Genomic DNA, 22,746 nt, shown 5'->3' on the forward strand with positions numbered 1-22,746 from the left:
TGAACCAAGCCCTCATCACACATTTCCTTTACTGATCACATCTCTTAATGCTTATGCACACACAATTCTTAGATATTATTTTTTTGATTATTAGAAAAGGAAAATCTAATTGTTTGGCTTCATAAAATAATTGAGACATTGGTCACAATTTGAGATAATTCTAATAAAATGAAGGAGAGAGAGAGAGAGAGAGAGCGAGAGAGAGAGAGAGAGAGAGAGAGAGAGAGAGAGAGAGAGAGAGAGAGAGAGAGAGAGAGAAAGCACAACAAAAATCAAATAACTAGATAGTGATGGATAGCCAAAATATGACATATGTATAATAATAATAATAAACAACGTAACATAAAAAATGAAATTGTGTGAAAGAAGAAATCCCTCTTTGAAGCCACAAAGTTGGAGTTGAACTGAACAAAGGCGAGATGGACAAAGGTGGCAAAGTTATGATGTTGTGAGTGCCAAGGTGTTACGAAGGGTTGTCCAAGAAGCCAAGAAGTAATATCCATTTGCAAGAAGAAGCTCAAGAAAGTATGAAAAAACTATGAAAAATCCAAAAAAAATGTTCTTGAAGCTTGAAACTATCAAGAAGAGACCACACAGAGCTCGAAGATCAAGTTTTAGACAATTCAAATGTTTCTTAACTTTGGGCGGTTCTTAGAGGTGTTGGTGCAGGAGCACCAAGGTAGGCTAAGTGTGAAACCTAGGTATTTCCTTATTTTTGGCTTGTAGTGTTGCTAGCCACATCACTAGTCTAATAATAGGCCCTATCCGGTCCTCAGGTGTGGTTGGGAGACTTGTCAAGACCCAAAGGGACCAAGTTGCTAGAAGTTGTCGAATATTGTCAACTAGGTGACTTAGGTCTTGTAAAGGCTAAAATGGTCTAGAAAGGTTCCAATGGCTTTGAATAGTTTATTTGAAGTCATTTTATTCACATTATATGTCTACTTGGTCTTTGTGTCAAATTTGGTGGTCTAACTCCATGTAGAACAAAAGTTGCTAAAATGTTGTCATGTTGTCATGACAACATTTTCTTGCAAAAAAGCCACTTTTTGCATTTTTTGAGTTTGAAACATCCTAACTATTTATGAAAGTTATAGAAATGATGGAGGAGCCTTTAAAAATGTGAGGACAACCATTTTTATGGGTTGGTCAAGTTGGTTTCGCATTTGTATGGATTGTGCAAGTGTTTTGTTGCCCCTTTTATGCATTTGAAGGCATTTTTAACAGAGAAGGATTGAATGGCATGATTTTTGTATTGGAAAAGTTCTGAAATATTGTTTTTAATCTTGTTGTAGTGATAGTTTTATCATTTCAATTTGTTTGCATTAGTTTAGAAAATCTTTTTGTTCTTACCAGGTTGTTGGTCTAAATAGAGCTGTACTTAGAAAATGGGATCTTAGGGCCACTTCCAACCATTGGAAACCTCTAGTATTTTGGGATTTGGAACTAAGATCCATGTACATTATGTACCAGGAAGGAGAGCCCTTGGAAGCATTAACAAGAATTTTTAAAGTGATGCCCTAGGCAAGCCAAATGCAACTTGGCTAGGAATCATAGTTGGAAAAATGAGCTATGGAGGGGATTGAGCATGAAAATACCTCAATCTAACCACATAGTGAGTAAGGAGAAGGTCTAACCTTGCTTTGGTCCAAAGGATAGGTCTTGTAACATTTTCTAAGGTGGTGTTCCATCGCAATAACGATAAAGCACTTGGAACCCTCAGTTTTGGCCTAAATTTGTACTTTGGTTGTACAAATAGTTTGGGGGTTGAACAATCAAAAATCTTGAAGTACTCCAAAAAGAGCATCCATAAATGCAATTTTTTTTTAGGGTTGTTAAGAAATTTTCCAAGAAATCTTGTTGCCAGCTATTTAGGAGGGCTAATTCCTAGTAGCCTTTTTGGAGCAATTTGGTGTATTTTCCCTAGTAGATTGAATGCACTTATGAAATCAACATTGTTCAGGGTCATGGATGTTAGAAGGAATCTTAAAAAACCCTGGATGAAGAACTAAGACCCTTGGAGCTATAGATGGACTTGAGGGTCAGTAGTAGATTGGAGTCAGCTAGTAAGAAATTTGAGGTTACTTTGTTGGTGTGCCCCGAACTGAAGGATTAGGATCTCTTGAGCAAGGTCCTAGTAAGCATAGGGTGTGAAGAAGACCTAGTGGGTCTAGTGAATGACCTAAGGTAGCCTTGAGAGAGCTTGGGGTTTGGAAGCAAGGTTGGGGTGTTACATCAAAGTGTTATCAGAGCAAGTTAAAGATTTGGGAAAAGGTAGTGGATGTCTAAAGCTACAAAATCAATAGGTGAATCTATGATGGTGACTAATGTTGAATTAGCCAAAGAGTTTAATGAAAAAAGGCAAAGAAACCAACTTCTTAAAGAAGCACTAGAAGAGGTGACGAAAAAACTTGATGCAATTACAAAGGTAGCCAAGAAAAGAGATGAAGAAGAAGATGAGAAAGGTAAAAAGGTAGCATAGAAAGATATTGTACCTAAACCTAATCCTATCTTACAAGAAGAGCCCTTCTTGAAGGCAATCAAAGCCTTAGGAGGTAACGCTTTGGAAGCAGTACCACTTTTTAGTGGTAAGATGGATATTGATGTAGTTATGGATTGGTTAGAGGGTATGGAGAACCACTTTGAGTGTGAAGGTATCTCAGAGGCACAAAAGGTTAAGGTTGCTAAGTCAAGGCTTAGAGGCTCAGCCTTAACATGGTGGAAGTATGTACAAGATGAAAGAGTCAGCATGGGCAAGAATCCAATTGCAAATTGGAGTGCTATGGCAAACAAAATCAAGGAGAACTTTCTACCTGAAGACTTTGAGATCCAAATCCATAAAAAAAGGAAAGGACTAAAGCAAAAAGATCTTGATGTGACCTCCTATATTGAATAATTTCAGAGGTTGTGTTTGAGATCCAAGAAGCAAGAAGAGGATTCACTCAAGGTATCTCGGTGGCTTGAAGTGGAAAATTCAAGAGGAGCTTAGCTTATGGGCCCCTAACACTGTCCAAAGATGTCATCAACTACCTTTAAAGGTAGAATAAAAGAACTAGAGGAAAAGAGATTATAACTTCAAAGATAGAGGCAAAGGAAAAAATTAGAAAAATCAAAGAGGAGGCTACCAAGGCAAAGGTAGTGATCAAAAGAGCCAAGGAGAAAGCAAACCCATGGAGCAAACTAGTGACCACTCTTCAAGAGGTGGTTATAATAGAGGGAGAGGCAGTCAAGGAGGATCAAGAAAGGGTAGAGGAGGTAGGAGAAGCTCTCACTTTCCAACAATGAAGTGTTACAATTGTGGTTAACTAGGCCATCCTGCCTATAGGTGCCTGGACAAACCCTCTTCCTCAAGCCAAGATAAAAGGCTAGCATATACAAAAGAAGATAATACAAGTTGCAAGGATGCTAATATAGACCATATTGGGTCTAAAAAAGGTGAGATCCTCATGTTGAGGAGGGTGTTGATCAAACAACTAGCTCTTGATGAGCCTAGACATAGGAGGGCATTGTTTAGGATCAAGTGCAAGATCCTAGGAAAAGTATGCAGCGTGGTGGTTGATTCTAGATCAACTGATAATGTAATATCAGAGGAGGTTGTTACAAAGCTCAAACTAAAGAATATACCTCATGACAACCCTTACAAGGTCACATGGCTTAATAAAGGGTAAAACATCCTACTGAATGAGCAAGCATGGGTGGACCTCTCAATTGCAGGATATAGAGACCGATTGTTGTGTGATATTTTGCCAATGGATGCTTGTCATCTTTTGCTAAGGAGGCCATGGAAATATGATAAGGAGGTGGTGTATGATGGCAAGGCTAATGCCACAACATTCAAAAAAGGATCCAAGACTTTCAAAATTCAGTCCTTGTTGGAAGGGGAAGAACCACAATTCTAATTGCCTAGCATCCTACTATGTGGAGAGAAAGAGTTTATAAAAGACCTCAAGCATAAGGAGAGCAAAGGATTTGCAATGATACTGAAGTCCACTAATGAAGAAAAATTAGTCAAGGAACCCTTACTGGTTGAAGTCCAAATTTTGCTGGAAAAGTATGAGGACATAGCCCCAGCTACCCTGCCTCCTAGGAGGGTTATATGTCATCAAATCGACTTTGTGCCTATTGCTTCTTTGCCTAATAAGGTAGTCTATAAGCTCACTCTAGATCATAACCTTAAAGTGGAAAGACAAGTCCAAGAGTTGATGGACCAAGGTTTGATCCAAAAGAGTGTAAGTTCTTTTGCAGTCTCAGTGGTTTTGGCATCCAAGAAAGGAGGAAAGTGGAGGTTGTGTATTGACTCAAGGGCCATTAACCGCATTACAATTAGGTATATGTTTCCTATTTCAAGAATTGAAGATATTATGGATTGTCTAGGAGGTGCTATGTATTTCACTAAGTTGGACTTAAAAAGTGGGTATCACCAAATTAGAATAAAGGAGGGAGATGAATGAAAGACAACATTTAAGACTACTGATGGTCTTTATGACTAGTTTGTGATGCCATTTAGTCTTTCCAATACCCCTAGCACAGTCATGAGGCTCATGAATGAAGTGCTCAAAGACTTCATAGGAAAATTTGTGGTGGTGTACTTGGATGATATCCTCATCTACAACAAGATCAAAGAGGAACATGTCAAGCATGTAGAGGAAGTTTTGAAGAGGCTTCATGAGGAGAAGCTAGCTATCAACCTTGAGAAGTGTGGCTTCTTCAAGCAAGAGTTGGTGTATCTAGGCTTTGCGGTGTCTAAAGGAACCTTGAAGATGGACAAGGAGAAAGTTTTTTCTATCCTAAGTTGGCCTACACCTACCATTACTAGTAAGGTAAGAAGCTTCCATGGATTGTCCCAATTTTATAGAAAATTCATTAGAAATTTCAATTGTATTGTGGACCCTTACTTGATACCATACTAAGTTTAGGTGGACCTTAGAAGCTGAAAAGTTCTTTGATATGTTGAAGAAGCAAGTATCCACTCAACCCATCCTACAATTGCCTAGTTTTGACAAGCTATTCACCTTAGAATGTGATGCAAGTGGCTTAATAGTGGGTGGGGTTTTGAGTCAAGAAGGTAGACCAATAGCCTTCTATAGTGAGAAGCTAAATGAGGCCAAGAAAAAGTACTCATCCTTTGACCTAGAGCTTTATGCCTTAGTCCAATGTTTTAGGAAATGGAGACACTATTTGTTGCCAAAAGAATTTGTTGTGTTTATAGATAATCAAACTCTTAGCTACATCAACACACATGAGAAGTTGAGCAACAAGCACTTAAAGTGGATGGAGTATTTGCAAGCCTTCACCTTTACAATCAAGCATAAGAAAGGACAAATGAACAAGGTTGTTGATGCATTAAGTAGAAGGGTTTTAACAGTCTGAGAGATTCAGCTCTATAGCATTGGAGTGGAGAGTTTTCAGAATCTTTACAAGAATGATGAGGACTTTGCTGAAGCCTATAAGGTATGCATGGACTTTGAAAACCACTTTCATAGCAAATTTTCATAATACACCTTGCAAAATGGGTTGCTATTTAAGGGTAACCAACCGTTTGTACCAAGAGGTTCCATGAGAGAGAACCTCATACAAGAGAAGCATAATGACAACTTGAGTGGGCATTTTGGTATCAACAAGACAATAAAACTAATGCAAAGGTTCTATTATTGGCCTAAATTGGTCAAATATGTAACCAAGTATGTGGAGCGATGCATGGTGTGCATAAAGGAAAATGAGGAATGAGCAATGCAGGTCTTTATCAGCCTCTACCTATTCCCAACTGGCCATGGGATTGTGTAAGTATGGATTTTGTTGTAGGTTTGCCTAAAACTAAGCAAGGATATGATAACATCTATGTTGTTGTTGATAGATTCAGTAAAATGGGGCATTTCATTCCATGTAAGACAACTAATGATGCAAGCCATATAACTCATTTTTTTTTCAAAGAGGTTGTAAGGATTCATGGACTTCCATTAAGCATTGTGTTAGATCACAATGCGAAATTGATGAGTCACTTTTGGAAGACTTTATGGAAGAACTTTGGCACTAACATGTCTTTTGGTTCAACTTACCATTTTCAAACTAATGGGTAAACTGAGGTGGTTAATAGGAATTTAGCTAACCTTCTTAGGTGCCTAACTAAGGAGTATGGTCAGACTTGGGATGTTATCATCTCACAAGTAGAATATACCTACAACGCTGGCAAGAATAGAACTGTTGGAAAGAGTCCTTTTGAAATTGTTTATGGTATGTGTCCAAGAGGTGTGTGTGAACTAAAGTGTCTTGAAAACATGGATCAGATCAGTGGTCAAGCTGAAGACTTTGTAACATGAAGGAGATTCAAGAGCAAGTCAAGAAGACTATTCAAGACAACGTTCTAAAACTCGAAGCCAAGGTGGATGAAAAGAAGAAGGATGTTTAGTTTGCTATTGGGGACTATGTGATGGTCCATTTGAAAAAAGAAAGGCTTCAAAAAGGTATTCCTACTAAGTTACAAATGAAGTGGGTAGGGCCTTGCAAGATATTGGCTAAATATGGAGCAAATGCCTATAAGGTAGATTTACCTTTTATTTGGGCATATCCCCTATTTTTAATGTGAAAGACTTGGTGGCATAAAAAGGTGACTCATCTCAAATTAGTCCAAATGTTCATGAAGATCTTGAACTTGCTATAGCACCTACAAACAACAAGTTGGAGGTAGAAAAGGTGTTAGACTCAAGGGTGAAAATGTCTACATGGCAACAAGTGTATGTGGAGAACCTCATCAAGTGAAAGGGGCAACCACCTTTAGAGGCTACTTGGGTCATTGAGGCAAATTTCAAGAGGGTTGGCATACCCCTGGACCTGATACCATCAAGTTCTTCTTAGCTCCTTAGAGGAGGGGAGTATTGTGCAGGAGCACCTAGGAAGGCTAAGTGTGAAACCTAGGTACTTCCTTATTTTTGGCTTGTAGTGATGCTAGTCACATCACTAGTCTAATAATAGGTCCTATGTGGTCCTTAGATGTGTTTAGGAGACTTGGCAAGATCCAAAGGGACCAAGTTGCTAGAAGTTGTCGAATATTGTCAACTAGGTTACTTAGGTCCTGCAAAGGCTAAAATGGTCTAGAAAGGTTCCAATGGATTTGAATAGTTTATTTGAAGTCATTTTATTCACATTATATGTCTACTTGGTCTTTGCGTCAAATTTGGAGGTCTAACTCCATGTAGAACAAAAGTTGCTAAAATGTTGTCATGTTGTCATGACAACATTTTCTTGCAAAAAAGCAACTTTTTGCATTTTTTGAGTTTACAATGTCCTAACTATTTAAAAAAATTATATAACTGATGGAGGAGCCTTTAAAAACATGAGGAAAACCATTTTCATGGGTTGGTCAAGTTGGTTTTGCATTTGTATGGATTGTGCAAGTGTTTTGTTGCCAGTTTTATGCATTTGAAGGCATTTTTAATAGACAAGGATTGAATGACCTGATTTATGTGTTGGAAAAGTTTTGAAATATTATTTTTAATCTTGTTGTAGTGTTGGTTTGATCATTTCAATTTGTTTTCATTAGTTTAGAAAATCTTTTTGTTCTTACGAGGTTGTTGGTTTGAATAGGGCTGCACTTAGAAAATGGGATCTTAGGGCCACTTCTCACCATTGGAAACCTTTGGTATTTTGGGATAGGAGCTAAGGTCCATGTACATTATGTAACAGGAAGGAGGGCCCTTGGAAGCATCAACAAGCTTTTTTAAAGTGATGCCCTAGGCAAGCCAAATGCAACTTGGCTAGGAATCATAGTTGGAAAAATGAGCTATGGAGGGGATTGAGCATGCAAATACCTCAATCTAGCCACACAATGAGTAAGGAGAAGGCATAAATTGCTTTAGTCCAAAGGAGAGGTCTTGAAACATTTTTTAAGGTGGTGGTCCATCACAACGGCGATAAAGCACTTGAAACCCTCATTTTTGGCCTAAAATTGTACTTTGGTTGTACAAATAGTTTAGGGGTTGAACAATCACAAAATCTTGAAGTAATTCAAAAAGGGTATCCATAAATGCAATTTGTTTTTAGAGTTGTTAAGAAGTTTTCCAAGAAATCTTGTTGCCAACTATTTAGGAGGGCTAATTCCTAGTAGCCTTTTTGGAGCAATTTGGTGTATTTTCTCTAGTAGAATGAATGCACCTATGAAATCAACATTGTTTAGGGTCATGGATGTTAAAAAGAGTCTAAAAAAATCCTGGATGAAGAACTAGCACTATTGGAGCTATAGATGGACTTGAGGGTTAGTAGTGGACTAGAGCCGGCTAGTAAGAAATTTGATGTTACTTTGTTGGTGTGCCCCCAACTAAAGGATTAGGATCTCTTGAGAAAGGTCCTAGTAAGCATAAGGTGTGAAGAAGCCCTAACGGGTCTAGTGAATGACCTAAGGTAGCCTTGAGAGAGCTTGGGGTTTGGAAGTAAGGTTGGGGTGTTACATCAGGTGTTACACTATAGGGGTGATAATTGTAATGATTGTATATGTGTAGATTGGAAGGGTGATTGCATGTTGCATGAACATTTTTTGGTGCACACATGTCCTAAGCCAAAGAGTTTGTGTGGTCAAGAAACCTGACATGATTTTATCGTGTAAGGTAAGAACATCATGTAATGTAAAATTATGAAGGGTGAAATTTTCAACACTACAACTATTTATTCTAGATTAAAAATTACTATCCCCCATCATCCACATTAATCTACATAAATTAATTAATTTTTATATGTATAAATTTAACCCAAATCAAGATTAAAGAAAATTTATTTTTATCCACATATATTATATTTGATATTAGATCTTTCTTTTTAAAAAACTAATTACAATATATTATTTAAAATCTCATGAAATTTCACATATCTTATTCTAAGAATTATAGTTAAAATGATCAAATAGAATTAGTGGAGATAGATAATATTTTTTTAATTTAATCAATCAAGATATAAAATGTTTGATTGGCCATAATGCCTTTTGAGATTAGTGTATGTAAAAACAATTTCTAATTTAAATGACACGACATAATATTATTAGTTTGGAGGAATACTATTGCATCCATTAAATGCAATTAAAAACTATAAAATATATTAGTTTAACCAATAAGATTCAAGTATTTTTTAAGGTTCTAAGTTTTTTCTAAAGTTTGAACATTTTTATTATTTTTTGAAATGAGAAAAAACTATTTAACTAAAATCTTATTGACTCTCACTAATAATAATAAGGGAGAAAAATAATTTTTAAAACCAAAAAATCAAAAAAAATTTAAAACTCTAACTTTTAGCATTAATTGTGCAATTAATATGATTGAAAATATCATAAAAGATATGTGACCCTACATTTACTTTATCATTTTAAGAATTTTAGAATTTAAATTCTTTATAAAGTTGAATATTTTTATTTTATTTTTTGAAAAACAAGAATAATATTTAATTGAAATCTTATTGGGTCTTACTAAATAGATGGAGAAATTTCATTTTTAAAACCAAAAATCAATAAAAATTTAAAATTCTAACTTTTTGTATTAATTGTGCAATTAATATAATTATTATAAAAGATATGTCACACCACGCTTTACCTTACCATTAGTCAAATTAATAATAATAGAATGTACTAACTCATAAAATTTTGATTCATTTTGTCCTTAAAGCATTATCTTTAAAAAAAATTAAAAGTAATAAAAGCTAAATAATGTAACAAAGAATTTTGAAAACAAAAAACTAAATAATAGTACAAAGAATTTTAAAATGTTAGTTATTGTATGTACAATTATGTTTATTGTTTATGTATTTAAAATTTAAAATATCTTATATCATTTTTGGGTGTCAAGTTGTGGATTAAATATTCAATAGTGTATAAAGATGACAATTAGTTGTAGTTTTTTGTAAAATAAAGAATTATTTGATGTTAAATATTTGTAAAAAAAATATTTTTGTTTGGTAATTTTCAATTTCTCTACTTTTTTAATCATACAATTCTTTCTTTTAGGATAAACAATTGGTTTCTGATTTCTTACATTGCAAACATGCTAAAAATAAAACAAAATTTATTGTATGTAACTCCAAGACACAAAGAATAAGCAATTTAAATTGTGGATATATTTTCTATATGTAGAATTTAGTTATAACATGCTTATGCTTTTGATATGGTTTTGGTTGGTATTGTTTCACCTTGCACAAGATCTCAATGATCCATTTGTTCACAACACATTAGAAGACATTTATGAAAACTTTATAATTGCATTCAAACTAATATTGTATAAATTTTATTTATTATCTAAGACTTCTCATAGAAAAACCAATAATGCAAAAAATGTGTTGCCTTGTAATGTATACACGATTTTTTTAGTGAAATTGAACAACATTTCTTGAGGGTTTATGAAGACGCTTTCAAGTCTCAAAATTCTTGAAGTTAAAGAATTCCATTTTGTTTTAAAATTCTTGTACACTTTTGAGTTTTCCAATTTAGAGCTTGTTGTAACTTTTTTTGTAAAGGTGTTAATGTTAAAATTCTAATGACACAAAGAAATACTTTTCACTTAGTAAGAGCTATAATTTATCTACTCGCATTCAACTACAAACATTAATGCAAAATGCAATTCTCTATGTTTCTCCATTATTTTTAGTTCTTAAATTTTATGTACAATTATAATTAATTTTAATACGGTTTAAAGATGGTTCAACTTCTAAAAGATCAAAGGATATAAAGAATGTTGTTCTAATACATTTTGCATTCCTTCCAATTAAAGAGTCTATTCTTCCATCTCAACCTTTTATTGCAACACTCTACAATACTATAATCGTGACACACATAGTAAGAACTACCATGCTTCTTATTAAAATGGTTAGCACATGACCAAAATCGTCATTATGTGTCATTATTTCATTCACATCTATCCGAGCATAAAAACTTAAAACTATTTAATATTGTTAAAATAAAATAATTAAACCTTATAATCTTTAATATTAAAAAAAACAGTCGCGCTGTTATTGACACCTATCGTTTTCAAACCCCAACTTCTCCACAACAAGGAGAAGGTACCTGTAATCACGTCAACATGGACATTTTTCATTAATGTTAAACTCTTTATTTCGTAATGCCTATCTCTTTGTAGTAGGCATGATCCAGTTAAAAAAATAATCTGCGTAAGATTTAAGGCTTAATCCCACTTAAAGATTCTGTTATGTTCAGCATCGTTTGGGAAAAATGCCTTATATCTCGTAGCACCCTGTTTGCAATTGCGTTTGATACTGAAGTAGACCAATTACAATAAACAAATTTGATTCTGCACAAAGCTTCAACTACTGAGAAAAATGCCATCAATCATGCTGCTCCGCGCGTACTTGCGTCGCCAGGTCAGTGGCTTTACGCATTTAAAAAAAAAAAAGAAGTTTGATTGTCTGCAACTCACTTTTGAAACGGTGACCTGATTTAGAGTTTGATCATAAAACCGCTGTAAGCCATTCAATTATGCTGTCGTCCAGTTTTGTAAAGTTTTTGAACAGTAATGTGATGATTTTCTTTTCTTTATAATATTGTTAATTAATTTCCGAGTCGCCATTTAGGTTCGCATAGTGCAGTGAGTGCATTGACTTGTCCAGAGTCGATATAGATCGAAGTCTTTTTGTTCTGCTGATTACTACGAACATTCTGTCTACTGCAGCCTACACATTTCTTTTGAGGAACACTAGGTCAGGTCTTGACTCCGCAACAAATGATAGGGTGCATTATTAGGCGCCCCGTCAACTGTAGTTGACCCCTCGGGCTTTCTGCACTTTTCAGAAGCGGTGGAGCCCTGTGGGCATAGTGCGGAGAACATTGTGGTCAGTTCAGATCAAATACTGATCGGGAATTAGTCAATCCAGTGATCTTTTCCCCTAGATTGGTTGGTGAGTTTGATGGACAAATGCAGCTTTCTGGAGAATAACCTTGCGCATCAGTCAAACCACTAATTTGTTTGACAAATTTGAGCCCAACTCAACGTCGAGTTGGAATTATGGCCCGGGAATATTTTAACAAACAAATACCATTTAACATTATCAGTTTTCCATAATCCATTTTTAATGCAAATTTGTTTTTGAATTCGATTGTATATGTTTTTTTAGCATCAAAATCCATAAACAAATTTGAAACAAATACCATATTTGCTCTGAAAACTGTGGCTGTGGCAAATTTGGCTGCTTAAGCTAAACATCATGCTTGTGCTGTGGTTAACAAAATTAATAGACAAAGATTAGTTGGCGTCTTCTCAATGCAGAAACTACAGAAGTATTTAGATATACTGAAAGGGGAACTCTGGACTATTATTTCTAAGGAAACGAATCTCACAAGGGGAACAATAAAATCAATTGTCTTCTATTGATTGGTTCTGTGACACAACATTTTGGGGCCTATTTATGATTTGAGATACTAAATTTCTTCAAATAGAGAATTCTAAGCATATAAACACACCCTACCTAAAAGATCCAAGTATAATAACACTAAATGGGTCTAGATTTGTAAAGTAGAGGTGAGATGGGAATAATGCAAATTAGGACTGTAACATAGGGAAACAGGGTTCACTAGTTTATGCATGCACAAGGTGAATCAAATGTGCCTTGTTTTAGTCGAACACAATACTGCAAATATGTAAAGTGAAGGCTAGATGTGGGGTCAAAGTGTAAAACTGAGGGCTTTCAACATATACAGTAGGTTACGGAATAGATAGGTACAGTACAGTCACAACGAAGAGACAGAAAGGAACCTGTGTTTGAAATCTGGGTTGAAATCAGGAGGTCAATGCCGATTGAGGAAATGTTGACCTAGGAAGGCCAGATGTAGACAAAACTGGTGTTTTTGAAATTAGTATGCAGCTCATAATCTTCCCCAAAAGTTTTGTCAGAATTGTTTGGGACTATGTTGGCCAGACCGACTTCAACCTTTGCTTTTTTGGACTACAAAAGTCTAATTTGTAGGTACCTGTGTTTGAAAGCTGGGTTGAAATCAGGAGGTCAATGTTGGTCAAGGCAACCTTGACCCAGGAAGGCCAGATGTTGACAAAACTAGTGTATTTGTTATTAGTATGCAGCTCATGATCTTCCGCATAAGTTTCGTTAGAATTGTTTGGGACTATTGGCTGAACTGACTTTGACCTTTCTTTTTTGGATCTGCAAGATTTCAATTTGTAGGTCTTTATTTGCTTGATCTGATACCAAATTTGTGTCTTTAGATCCTGTCACCTGCACACATAAACAAGGGAAAATGCTGGGTCGATAGATTTTTAACTAGGTCAAATTTCGATTTGGAATTAACCATGTAATAGAAATAAAATGATTGAATTAAAAGTGTGTCGTAGTGTAGCAGAGGCTAGATCTGACTTGAAGTGCTTGATTGGAATGATTATATATCTGATTAATGATGTAGTGTTCTTAAGATAAGTCCACCATGTGTTGAAACTTGATGCAATAACATGATATAAAACCATCATAAAATCATAAGTTGAAACATAATTGAAGATGACCTGATGTAGTTTGTTACTCCTTGAATCAAATTTGGTCTTGGAGAATGGTGTCTTGTCTTGATGAGATGATATGATGTAATGTAATAATGAATTGAGAGGGATGCCTTCCATAGGGATTTCAAAGTGAAATCATCTTTTGGCCGACTTAGAATTATAACATTTTCACATTTAGAAGAGTTTTGACCCACATAATATCCTCCTGAAATTTCAACCAAAAAACGGAGGCCAATGTCTGCTTGGCTGATGTAGACTTGTCTAAATTAGCCTGAGTTTTTAAGGATGTGAGTTAATAGGGTCTATATGCTCGGAATGCATTTTCATGGAAAGATATAATGTTTAGATGGAGAACATGTCTTGAGATTTTAAAATGGGGTAGGATTTATAATAAATTAAAATGATAAAATCAAATTAACGAGAATCGGAATCGGATTGGAATCGGCAAGGCTGAATCGAATTGTGAATCGGCCATGAATCGGAATCGAATCGTGAATGAATCGGCAAATTTGAAAAAACCCTTTAAGTTTAGAGATTTTAACAATTTAAAACTTATTTCATGCACCCTTTATTGAATATACTTATATTACTAATATATCAGTCCTAGGCCCAATTTCTGTAATTGGATTTATCAGATGTATTATATTTGCTAAGAATGGGAGAGTGTTATTTGATTGAATATCCAATGTTCTAGTGGTCCACATGAATTTGGAACTATGTTGCTTCATTGTTCTTCTATATGACACCACTGATATAATTATCTCAATTGTATTTGTTGCACATGTATGAGAGTACGTATTCTTTAGATGTTTCTCTTTCTGAGTTGTCAAATCCTGACATTGTGGGGAGATTTTGAAACATTTCTTTGGTGGGTGGAAAACTGATAGTTCTATTCCTTATTGGAGATGAGTTATTTTCTATTTTAGTCAAATGTGTGAGAGGCATGACTATGGTTCTTAGTTTTTTTATTTTTTAAATTTATAAATTTTGCCGATTTAGGCAACTTTTTCCATGAATCCCATGAATGATTTAGGCGATTCATGGGAAAAAATCGGCTGAACCGATTCACAACTCAAAAAATCACCCAGCCTAAATCAAATCGCCAAACCGGCGATTTAGGAGATTTCAACGCGATTCTTGGAACTATGGATAAAACACAAAGGGTGCATCTTGAATCAAGGACCCAAATAATTAAGTGTTGATGCATTGAAGTGGAATAGGACTTGTACTATTACTTTAAATCAATAAAGGTCCTATAATGCATAGAGGAATGAGAAACACTATAAAAAATGCTAGGAGAGTGAAATTGGACATCATAATTCAAGGCGTACAATTTATGGCACTGCAAGGACATGAATTAATTGAGACATAATTTACATGATTACAATGGAAATAGTGCGTATTTGGTTAAAGTGCGATCTCAACTTTAATCTGTTTGGTTGGTTCGAATGCTGCGAGTGGAAATTGTATATGGTACTACATTAGTGATTAGGGGTGCTTGTGACTGATGATTGTTAACCTTTTTGAGGTCTGCGATTGGCTGTTCTTGAAGTTTTATCCTTAGATGCTATGCACTTATGGAGTTCTGTTCATTGCTGAATTTTACCTTCAATCTGCTTGCACCTATATGCATGTTTGAAAAATTGATGGTGCTAAAAAGCACCTTTTCAGGCATACCATAGAGGAGGGTGTAACTATTGACTGCCTTTGTAATATTCAAACTTTGTGGCAGATATTCATTTAACAAGATCAAAAACATGCAAAGTAGAGAATGTCGATGAAATTGAGATTCATATGTGATTGAGATCAAGACTAATGTGACCAAACATATATGCTTTCATATTATGAGACAATGACCTATTGATGATTAAAATGACTTAGGAGGATGACCTTAAATGCAAGTCTTAGACATACGACTTGAAACATTTGGCGTGCAAGCTGATGAGTAACAACCATCTTCCTAGAGAGTTGGCCTACAAAAATGAAGGATTTAGAATTCAAAACAAGAGCACTAGATTGTGGGCCTAGTTCTATAGAAGACAAATTGCATGGAAGGCTTACTTGAATGAGGCGCAAGCATTAGGAAGAGAACCAATCATGTTCAGAAGTGATGGATTTCACATGTGAAAGTGATGGCGTATCATTAGGATTTGTTGGTGCACCAAAAGTGTCAAATTGGGCATGAGAACTATGCATTTGCAACACTCACACAAAGTGGCATGAAAGAATGGGTAAAGGTGCAAGGTGCGTTTATTAACAAATTGATTAAAAAATAGTATCTTTAATTGACCACTTGCTTGAAATGACTTCGAATGGTTGATTGTGGGAAAAAGAGCTCTTCTGAAGGTATTTTAAGGAAAAAAAACTCAGTTAATTTGTTTTTCTATTTAGGCCTAGGTCCTAGTATTGGTATAGTTTAGGTGCTGGATCTTCCTAGGTTCTCTGTGGATCCTTTTGTGAAGGACCCACGACAAAGCCGAGCACCCAGGATGTGAAGTCCCCAATTTTTAGTAAATTTTTTAAATTAGGTTAATTAATTAAATGGTTTTAAAAATTAAATAATGTCATGAGGACTTGTTTAATTAATTGGTTTAATTAATAAAGGGCCCAAATAATAAAATAATAATTAAAGTTTGTCGATTGAGGTCCTATTTGTATTCCTTTGGGAAACTTTTTGGAGGCCTTTATAAGGCCATTGTTGGCATTGTAGGCATCATGAAATTGATTGATTTTGATTTCTCTTTGTATTTTCAGAGGCTGAAGGTGGAGGAAGATTGTTCCCATTTTTGGAGGTGGAAGATCCTCTCTATTTTCCCTATGCAGTTTTGGTGGTTCAACACCACCCTATTCTACTGTTGGAGATATCATTCAGATATTCCATATTGTGTGCCAGATTTGTTCATCATCTTCATTTGGAGATTGATCTATGTTTGTCATGATCTATATTTGAGTTGTTGGCTTTTGACAACAACCATTTGGTGTTCATTATTGAAATCTAAAGTTTCTATTACTTTTAATTGTGTGTGACATCCAAAGATGACAAATTGTAAAGATTATTATTCTATTCCTTTATCTTTGGTGTGTGCGCAATAAAATTATTCATCTGGAAAGCATTGGAGCGGTACTTCATGTGTGGGTAAACCCAATGGCTCACTATCAACTCGGTCATCTGCTGACCGTACACCATACGACAATCTTTTCAACACGTCCTAGGCTCTATGGTGCCTTGTTGCCTTCCGTACGACACTACTAACATCTGTATGACCACCAAAATTCTCGTACCCCTCCCCCCTCTTATGCACATTCTTACGGACTGCTAATCCTTACTACAGGTCTTTCACAGTTTAAACTTTGTTTGAAGCTATCCGTTAGTGTATACATGAGCCATTACTCATTTTAATGAGGTGCATAGTGGGTTTACATACAGTGGGAACACTATGCAGGCCATCGGGTATATTATAGTGGTATCAAAGCTAGTGATTCTTCTAGCTTGTTGGGAGAATCAAGAGTTTGGACTTGGATCACATTATGGCACCTAGTGTTTCCATATGGTCTCCCATCGATTAGAAGGCACATCTATTGGTTGAATACTCCAAGAATACTTTTGCATGCCAACTGTTGGATGGTCAAGTGCAGGATGATAGATACAAGGTGCTTGGTGAAATCATTTATCACAAAGGCAAAATCTATTTGGTACCCGAGTCCAAGATGAAGGAAAGTATTTTGGAGGAAGATACTTGCACTAATATCATTGAACCAACACCCAACAATCAACTTGAAGGAAATGAGTTCTACTAATGACCCTCTGAATAAGTAGGCTCTATTGGTAGTTGTTCAACTTCTTGGTGATGCAAACTTAATTGAGGATTGTTTGCAGGAGCAATCTTTACAATTGGTTGAATATGGAGCTTACCCATTGGTTGGGCCGGAGGCATACATGATTGCCACCTCTTTGTGTGAGGGGCATCCTTATGGAAACTACAAGTTGTACCTGAGCTATGAGATCCTTGAAGAAATTTATGAGCATGATGGTATAAAGGCTTTGGATCTGATCATCGAGGCATATTAATGGTATCCTAATGACTCTGGACATGACCATGTTTATATCAGAGTGGCGTAGTGAGAGCATGATGAACATTTTCTTTTCTTGCCTACACTCAAGGGCATGTACGTGATCATGATGCGGCACAAACACTTTAGTAGATACAGCTATCAGTGTTCACACTTGGATTGGGATCTTGGAGTTGCAGTGGGTGAACCATTTGGTGATGGATTGCTTGAGGGCAAGCAATCTTTGGGCAACGAGGATTTGTAATGTCCCCATTTTTCAATAATTTTAAATAATTAGGTTAATTAATTAACTGGTCCTAATAAATAAATAATATCACAAGGACTTATTTAATTAATTGATTTAATTAATAAAGGGCCCAAATAATAAAATCATAATCAAAGTTTGTGGCCGAGGTCCTATATGTAATCGTCTGGGAAAAATTTCGGAGGCCTTTATAAGGCCATCGTTGGCATTTTAGGCATCATGAAATGGATTGGTTTTGATTTCTCTTTGTATTTTTGGAGGATGAACATTGAGGAAGATTGTTTGCAGTTTTGGAGATGGAAGATCCTCCCCTATTCTGCCTGTGTAGTTTTGGTGGTTCAATGCCACCCTATTCTGTTGTTTGAGATATTGTTTAGATATTTCCATAGTTACACCGCCCTGGGGGATGGGGGGACAGCGGAACAGGGGGACAAATTTCCAGGATGGGGGGATAGAGGGGCCTTAATTTGGGGATGGTGGGGGAACAAAGGGGGGATGGCGGCGGGGGACAAGAGGGATATATATGGTACTTAAAATGCTAGTTATGAAAATATGTATTGCAATATAAGATATAAAGATGTAAAAGAGTAAATACTTGAATACTACATTGAATTGGAACATCAAACATTAAACTTAAACAGTTGAATCTGCAAATAGTCAAGATGTCCTGCTGGAGGTGGCAGAATCTGGTGGTGCCGCTGGGGATGGGGGGACAGAGTCCCCTACTCCCCTGTGCATTGAAGTTTCTGGGACATGGGGTGAAAAGGGGAGGGGGACGTGTCCCCGTGTTACTATGGATCATATTTCACATTGTGCACCAGATTTGTTCATCATCTTCATTTGGAGATTGATCTATGTTTGTCACGATCTATATTCGCTGGCTTTTTGCGACAAACATTTGGTGTTCTTTATTGAGATGTGGAGTTTCTATTACTTGTATTTGTGTGTGTGACATCCAAAGATGGCAGATCACAAAGATTATTATTCTATTCCTTTATCTCTGGTGTGTGCACTATAACATTATTCATTTGAAAACCTCTGAAGCAATGCGTCGTGTAGGTAAACCCAATGGCTCACTATCAAATTAATTTGCTGACTCTAAACCCTATGACAGTCTTTTCCACACACCCTTAGGCTGTATGGTGGTTCTGTCCAGACCGTACGGGTTCTTTCTGTCTTCAGTACAGCATCACTAACATTCTTACGGCCACCAAAATTGCCCTACAGTCCACCAAAAAATGCAAATCAGGCCTCTAAATAGGGCCGTCCAGAATCAGTAATTTGAATTCCAATGTTCAATGTACAAATGCTCTAGCAGTAAATTGATGCCAAAATGGGTTGTACAGGTGCCCAAATTTCTTGAACAAAAAACACCAAATGCAGATCAGTCTCATAGAGACAACTGCCCAAAGAAAACCATTACATTGGCATCCAAAATTCAATGCAGAGAATGCCCAGGATATTAAGTGCCTCAATGCCAAGATCCAAGGTCAATTGGAGCGGTGAAAGTACAAATGTATCAACACCAATTTGCAACCACGCTTAGACCAGATTTTGATGCCAAACAAATAATAGCATGCTCCAGATTAAATTGATTGTTGAATAATGAATTCGACAAGAAACACCGTTTTCCCAGCCACATGATGTACGGTAGGGAAGTCACAACATAACTCCAAATTCTCCAGTGAACAATCAGCTCCTCGACCACAGTAGAGATCGCAGAGCAAGCTCTAGAATCAAACACTCAAATCAAACCCTTATACTTTAGCAAGGGCACAGAAAATGAGAACTCAGAAAAGCCACAAAGGCAACAAAGGAAAACAAATATTCAAATGTTCCTTTTGCAATGAAATGAGCTCATATTTATAATTTCCAAATGCCCTTTTGTTTCCAAATTTAACTTCACTTACGAAGCTTCTCCAACACAACTTAGTTTTATAACATTTAATACTTGGCTTAGTCATAATAATTAATTAAATAAATGGCCCCTTCATATGATGACTCAACCCTCAAGTGAAATTCTAAAGTTAAATTATAATAATAAACCATTTAATGATTTAATAATATTTTGGCCACTAAAAATATAATAACTCCCAAAATACTCATCATTTAAATATGCTGTCTGAAATAGCAGTCACACCTATTATTTCTCCATGTGACCAAATGCACTTTCCAAAATTAGAAAGGGTCCATCTCAATCAACACCCAACTTAGCACAAATAGTAAGTACACAAAACGAAGCTCAAACAAAGTACAATCTCAGCTAAACGAAGACCAATCAATAACTTACTGAATTGTGGAGAAGACATGACCCTCCCAAGCCAAGCTACTGCCTCAGAAGACCCTCTCTATTTACAATAATTAGCCTACAAGGATCACAATAATAGGCTAATCTCTCAAACTCCAATGCTGGCAAAACTGGGGACATTATAAAGGGGATGTTAGAGTTTGTTTTCTAGACAAAGGACTTCATAATGAATTTTTGATGAAGTACTTAGTTTGCTTGGCTTCCTTTGGATATTTTTTATTGATGAATATATTTATAAATTCAAACCACTTGTTTTGTCATCTAAGGATCAAATTTTATAACTATTATTGTCAATGGCCACCATTTAATGTTTGTGATCTTTTTCTCTGCATTGTTCTTGTCGCATTAAATTTTGATCTCTTCATTTATAAGGGTGCATACTTCTACATCAAAAACTATACATAAAATTGGTTTACTTCCCACTTGTTTTGTCATCTAAGGATCAAATTTTATAACTATTATTGTCGATGGCCACCATTTAATGTTTGTGATCTTTTTCTCTGCATTAAATTTTGATCTCTTCATTTATAAGGGTGCATACTTCTACATCAAAAACTATACATAAAATTGGTTAACTTCCCAAATGGTGTCATATTAGTTAGTGTTGATGAAAAGTAAATTATCAACATAGACAATGAGAATTACAATATTGTCGTCATCACTGTTGACGTGGGGATTCAGATTAGAGGTTTTCATTTTGAATCTAAAGTCTCGTAGTTGCTGATCGATTTTTGTAATGGCTGGCTCATTATGAAGCTATGCTAAAGAAGACTTTTTTTTTGGTGTTTTGAAGTTTTGCAATTTGTTTTTGGTTGTTTTGGTTATATATGCTTTTTGTGTTTTTCAAGATAGAGAAATGCTAAACTTGAATGAAGGAAATTGATAACAATGCTCACCAACTTTATTTGCAATTTATCAATGACAAGTATTTACAATGCTATCGCACTTATGCAATGAACTTAGTTATTTAAAGAACTTGCAGTCGATGAATGACATTACAATTCAAGTTGCAGCAGTGGTATATGAGGATCCATGCCAACCTTTATAGCAGATTGCAGTCTTGTATGGAATTCGCTGCCAGCATTAGGATTGAACACAGATGTATCTTACCTGCAGCCTTCAGATTAGCCATACCACCAAATATGACTAATAGCAGAGGATAATTGGTAAATGCTGTTTCAGCAGTTTTTGAGTGCAGCTCATACAGATGCTTCCCAATGGCAGTAACGTTAATGATTGTGCAGAGAATGTATATGCCAAACTTAAATTTTCTTCCTTACTCCAAATCGCAGCAATGGTAATCGATAAACCCTCGACGAAAAACTTCCAATTTCAGCTTGGAAACGGAGATCGGAATTCCGTAGAGGCACAATTCATTGGCATTGGTGGTCAATTCAAAGTGTAGATTGGAATGAGGAAATCTGAAGCCCTCCAAAATCCCCATGCCAAACCCTTCAGCTGTCAATTTCATGGAAATAACAAATGCAATAATGAGATGGTTTGATCTTCAATGAGGAGTCCTTTTTATAACATTTCGAAAGCCCAAAGCTTCTTCAATGCACCAAGGCCATATAGCTTCTTGTTTACACCTTTCACTAACGAGGCTTCTTAAACACAACACCAAATTATAGCAAAGAACTTATAAAGTTATTCATTAATTAAACTTAATAAATAACTTGTAATATGTAACTCATTATTGAAGCACAATAAAATATTGATGGAGTCCGGACTCAGGGTGCCACACTACACTGCCAAAATGGAAACCATGCTCACTTGACTTACTATAAATAGCGAGTCACATTAATTAAGGCCCTCAAATCTAAGTGTTAGTTCATGAGGGTCATGATGATGAACTGACATTGCCAAGCTACTGGAACCTGCTATAGGGACATTACAGTCCTCTCTCAAGATTGCTTATCCTCAAGCAATCGCAATCCTAGGTGCTGAAGTATATCCTTAGGTTGCCAAGTGGCATCCTCATCTGGAAGACCCTACCACTTCACGGAAAACTCTGCGATGATCCGCCGATGCAGGTGCCTCTTTTTGGTTACCAGTATCACCTCAAGAATCACCTCTAACCTCCCTTCATCATCTAGTGGGGTAAAGTAGAAGATGGAACAACTATTACATAACACCTTCTTGAGGCACGATACATGAAATACATCATCCACTTTGCTGTCCATTGGAAAATCAAGCTCATAGGCTACCTCGTGCACGTGTCTAACCACATGGAAGAGACCATAGTAGCAAGGCTTGAGCTTCTCAGCTCCATTCTTTCGGATAGATGATTGCCTATAATGCTGCAACATCAGATACACCATATCACACACTTGTACAGAACGAGCAGTCCTTCGCTGATCAGCATACTGCTTCTGCTGATTCTGAGCCTTCTATTGTCTCTCGAAGTCCCCAAAACATCTTGATTGTCCTAGAGAATGTCTCCTATATGGGTACCCTACTGTCACTGAATAACAAGTCCATAAAGCTCAGGGAATCATACTCATACAAGGCTTTAAAAGGGACATCTGAATAGACATATTGTGAGTGGATTTATAAGGAAACTCACACAAGTATATCCACTTCACCCAGGCTCATTGTTGTGCCAACACATAGTTCCCTCCACCCCCACTTATTAACAATCT

The 22,746-nt window shown here is 36.1% G+C and overlaps 1 protein-coding gene across 2 annotated transcripts in view; it reads left to right on the plus strand.

Moving 5' to 3' along the window:
- The first annotated feature begins 11,042 nt into the window (after nucleotides 1–11,042).
- Nucleotides 11,043–22,746, plus strand: part of POP2 (Pyridoxal phosphate (PLP)-dependent transferases superfamily protein) — a 269,455-nt gene continuing 257,751 nt past the window's right edge. For both annotated transcript variants that reach the window (XM_089818181.1, XM_089818182.1), the window contains exon 1: nucleotides 11,043–11,343. In XM_089818181.1, coding sequence (XP_089674307.1) covers nucleotides 11,302–11,343 — 42 coding nt within the window. In that variant the 5' untranslated portion in view covers nucleotides 11,043–11,301. The remainder of the gene's footprint in view (nucleotides 11,344–22,746) is intronic.

This window comes from Cupressus sempervirens, chromosome 3 (assembly GCF_028749045.1).
Source record: "Cupressus sempervirens isolate cs-2001-9-10 chromosome 3, ASM2874904v1, whole genome shotgun sequence".
Classification (NCBI taxonomy): Eukaryota; Viridiplantae; Streptophyta; class Pinopsida; order Cupressales; family Cupressaceae; genus Cupressus; species Cupressus sempervirens.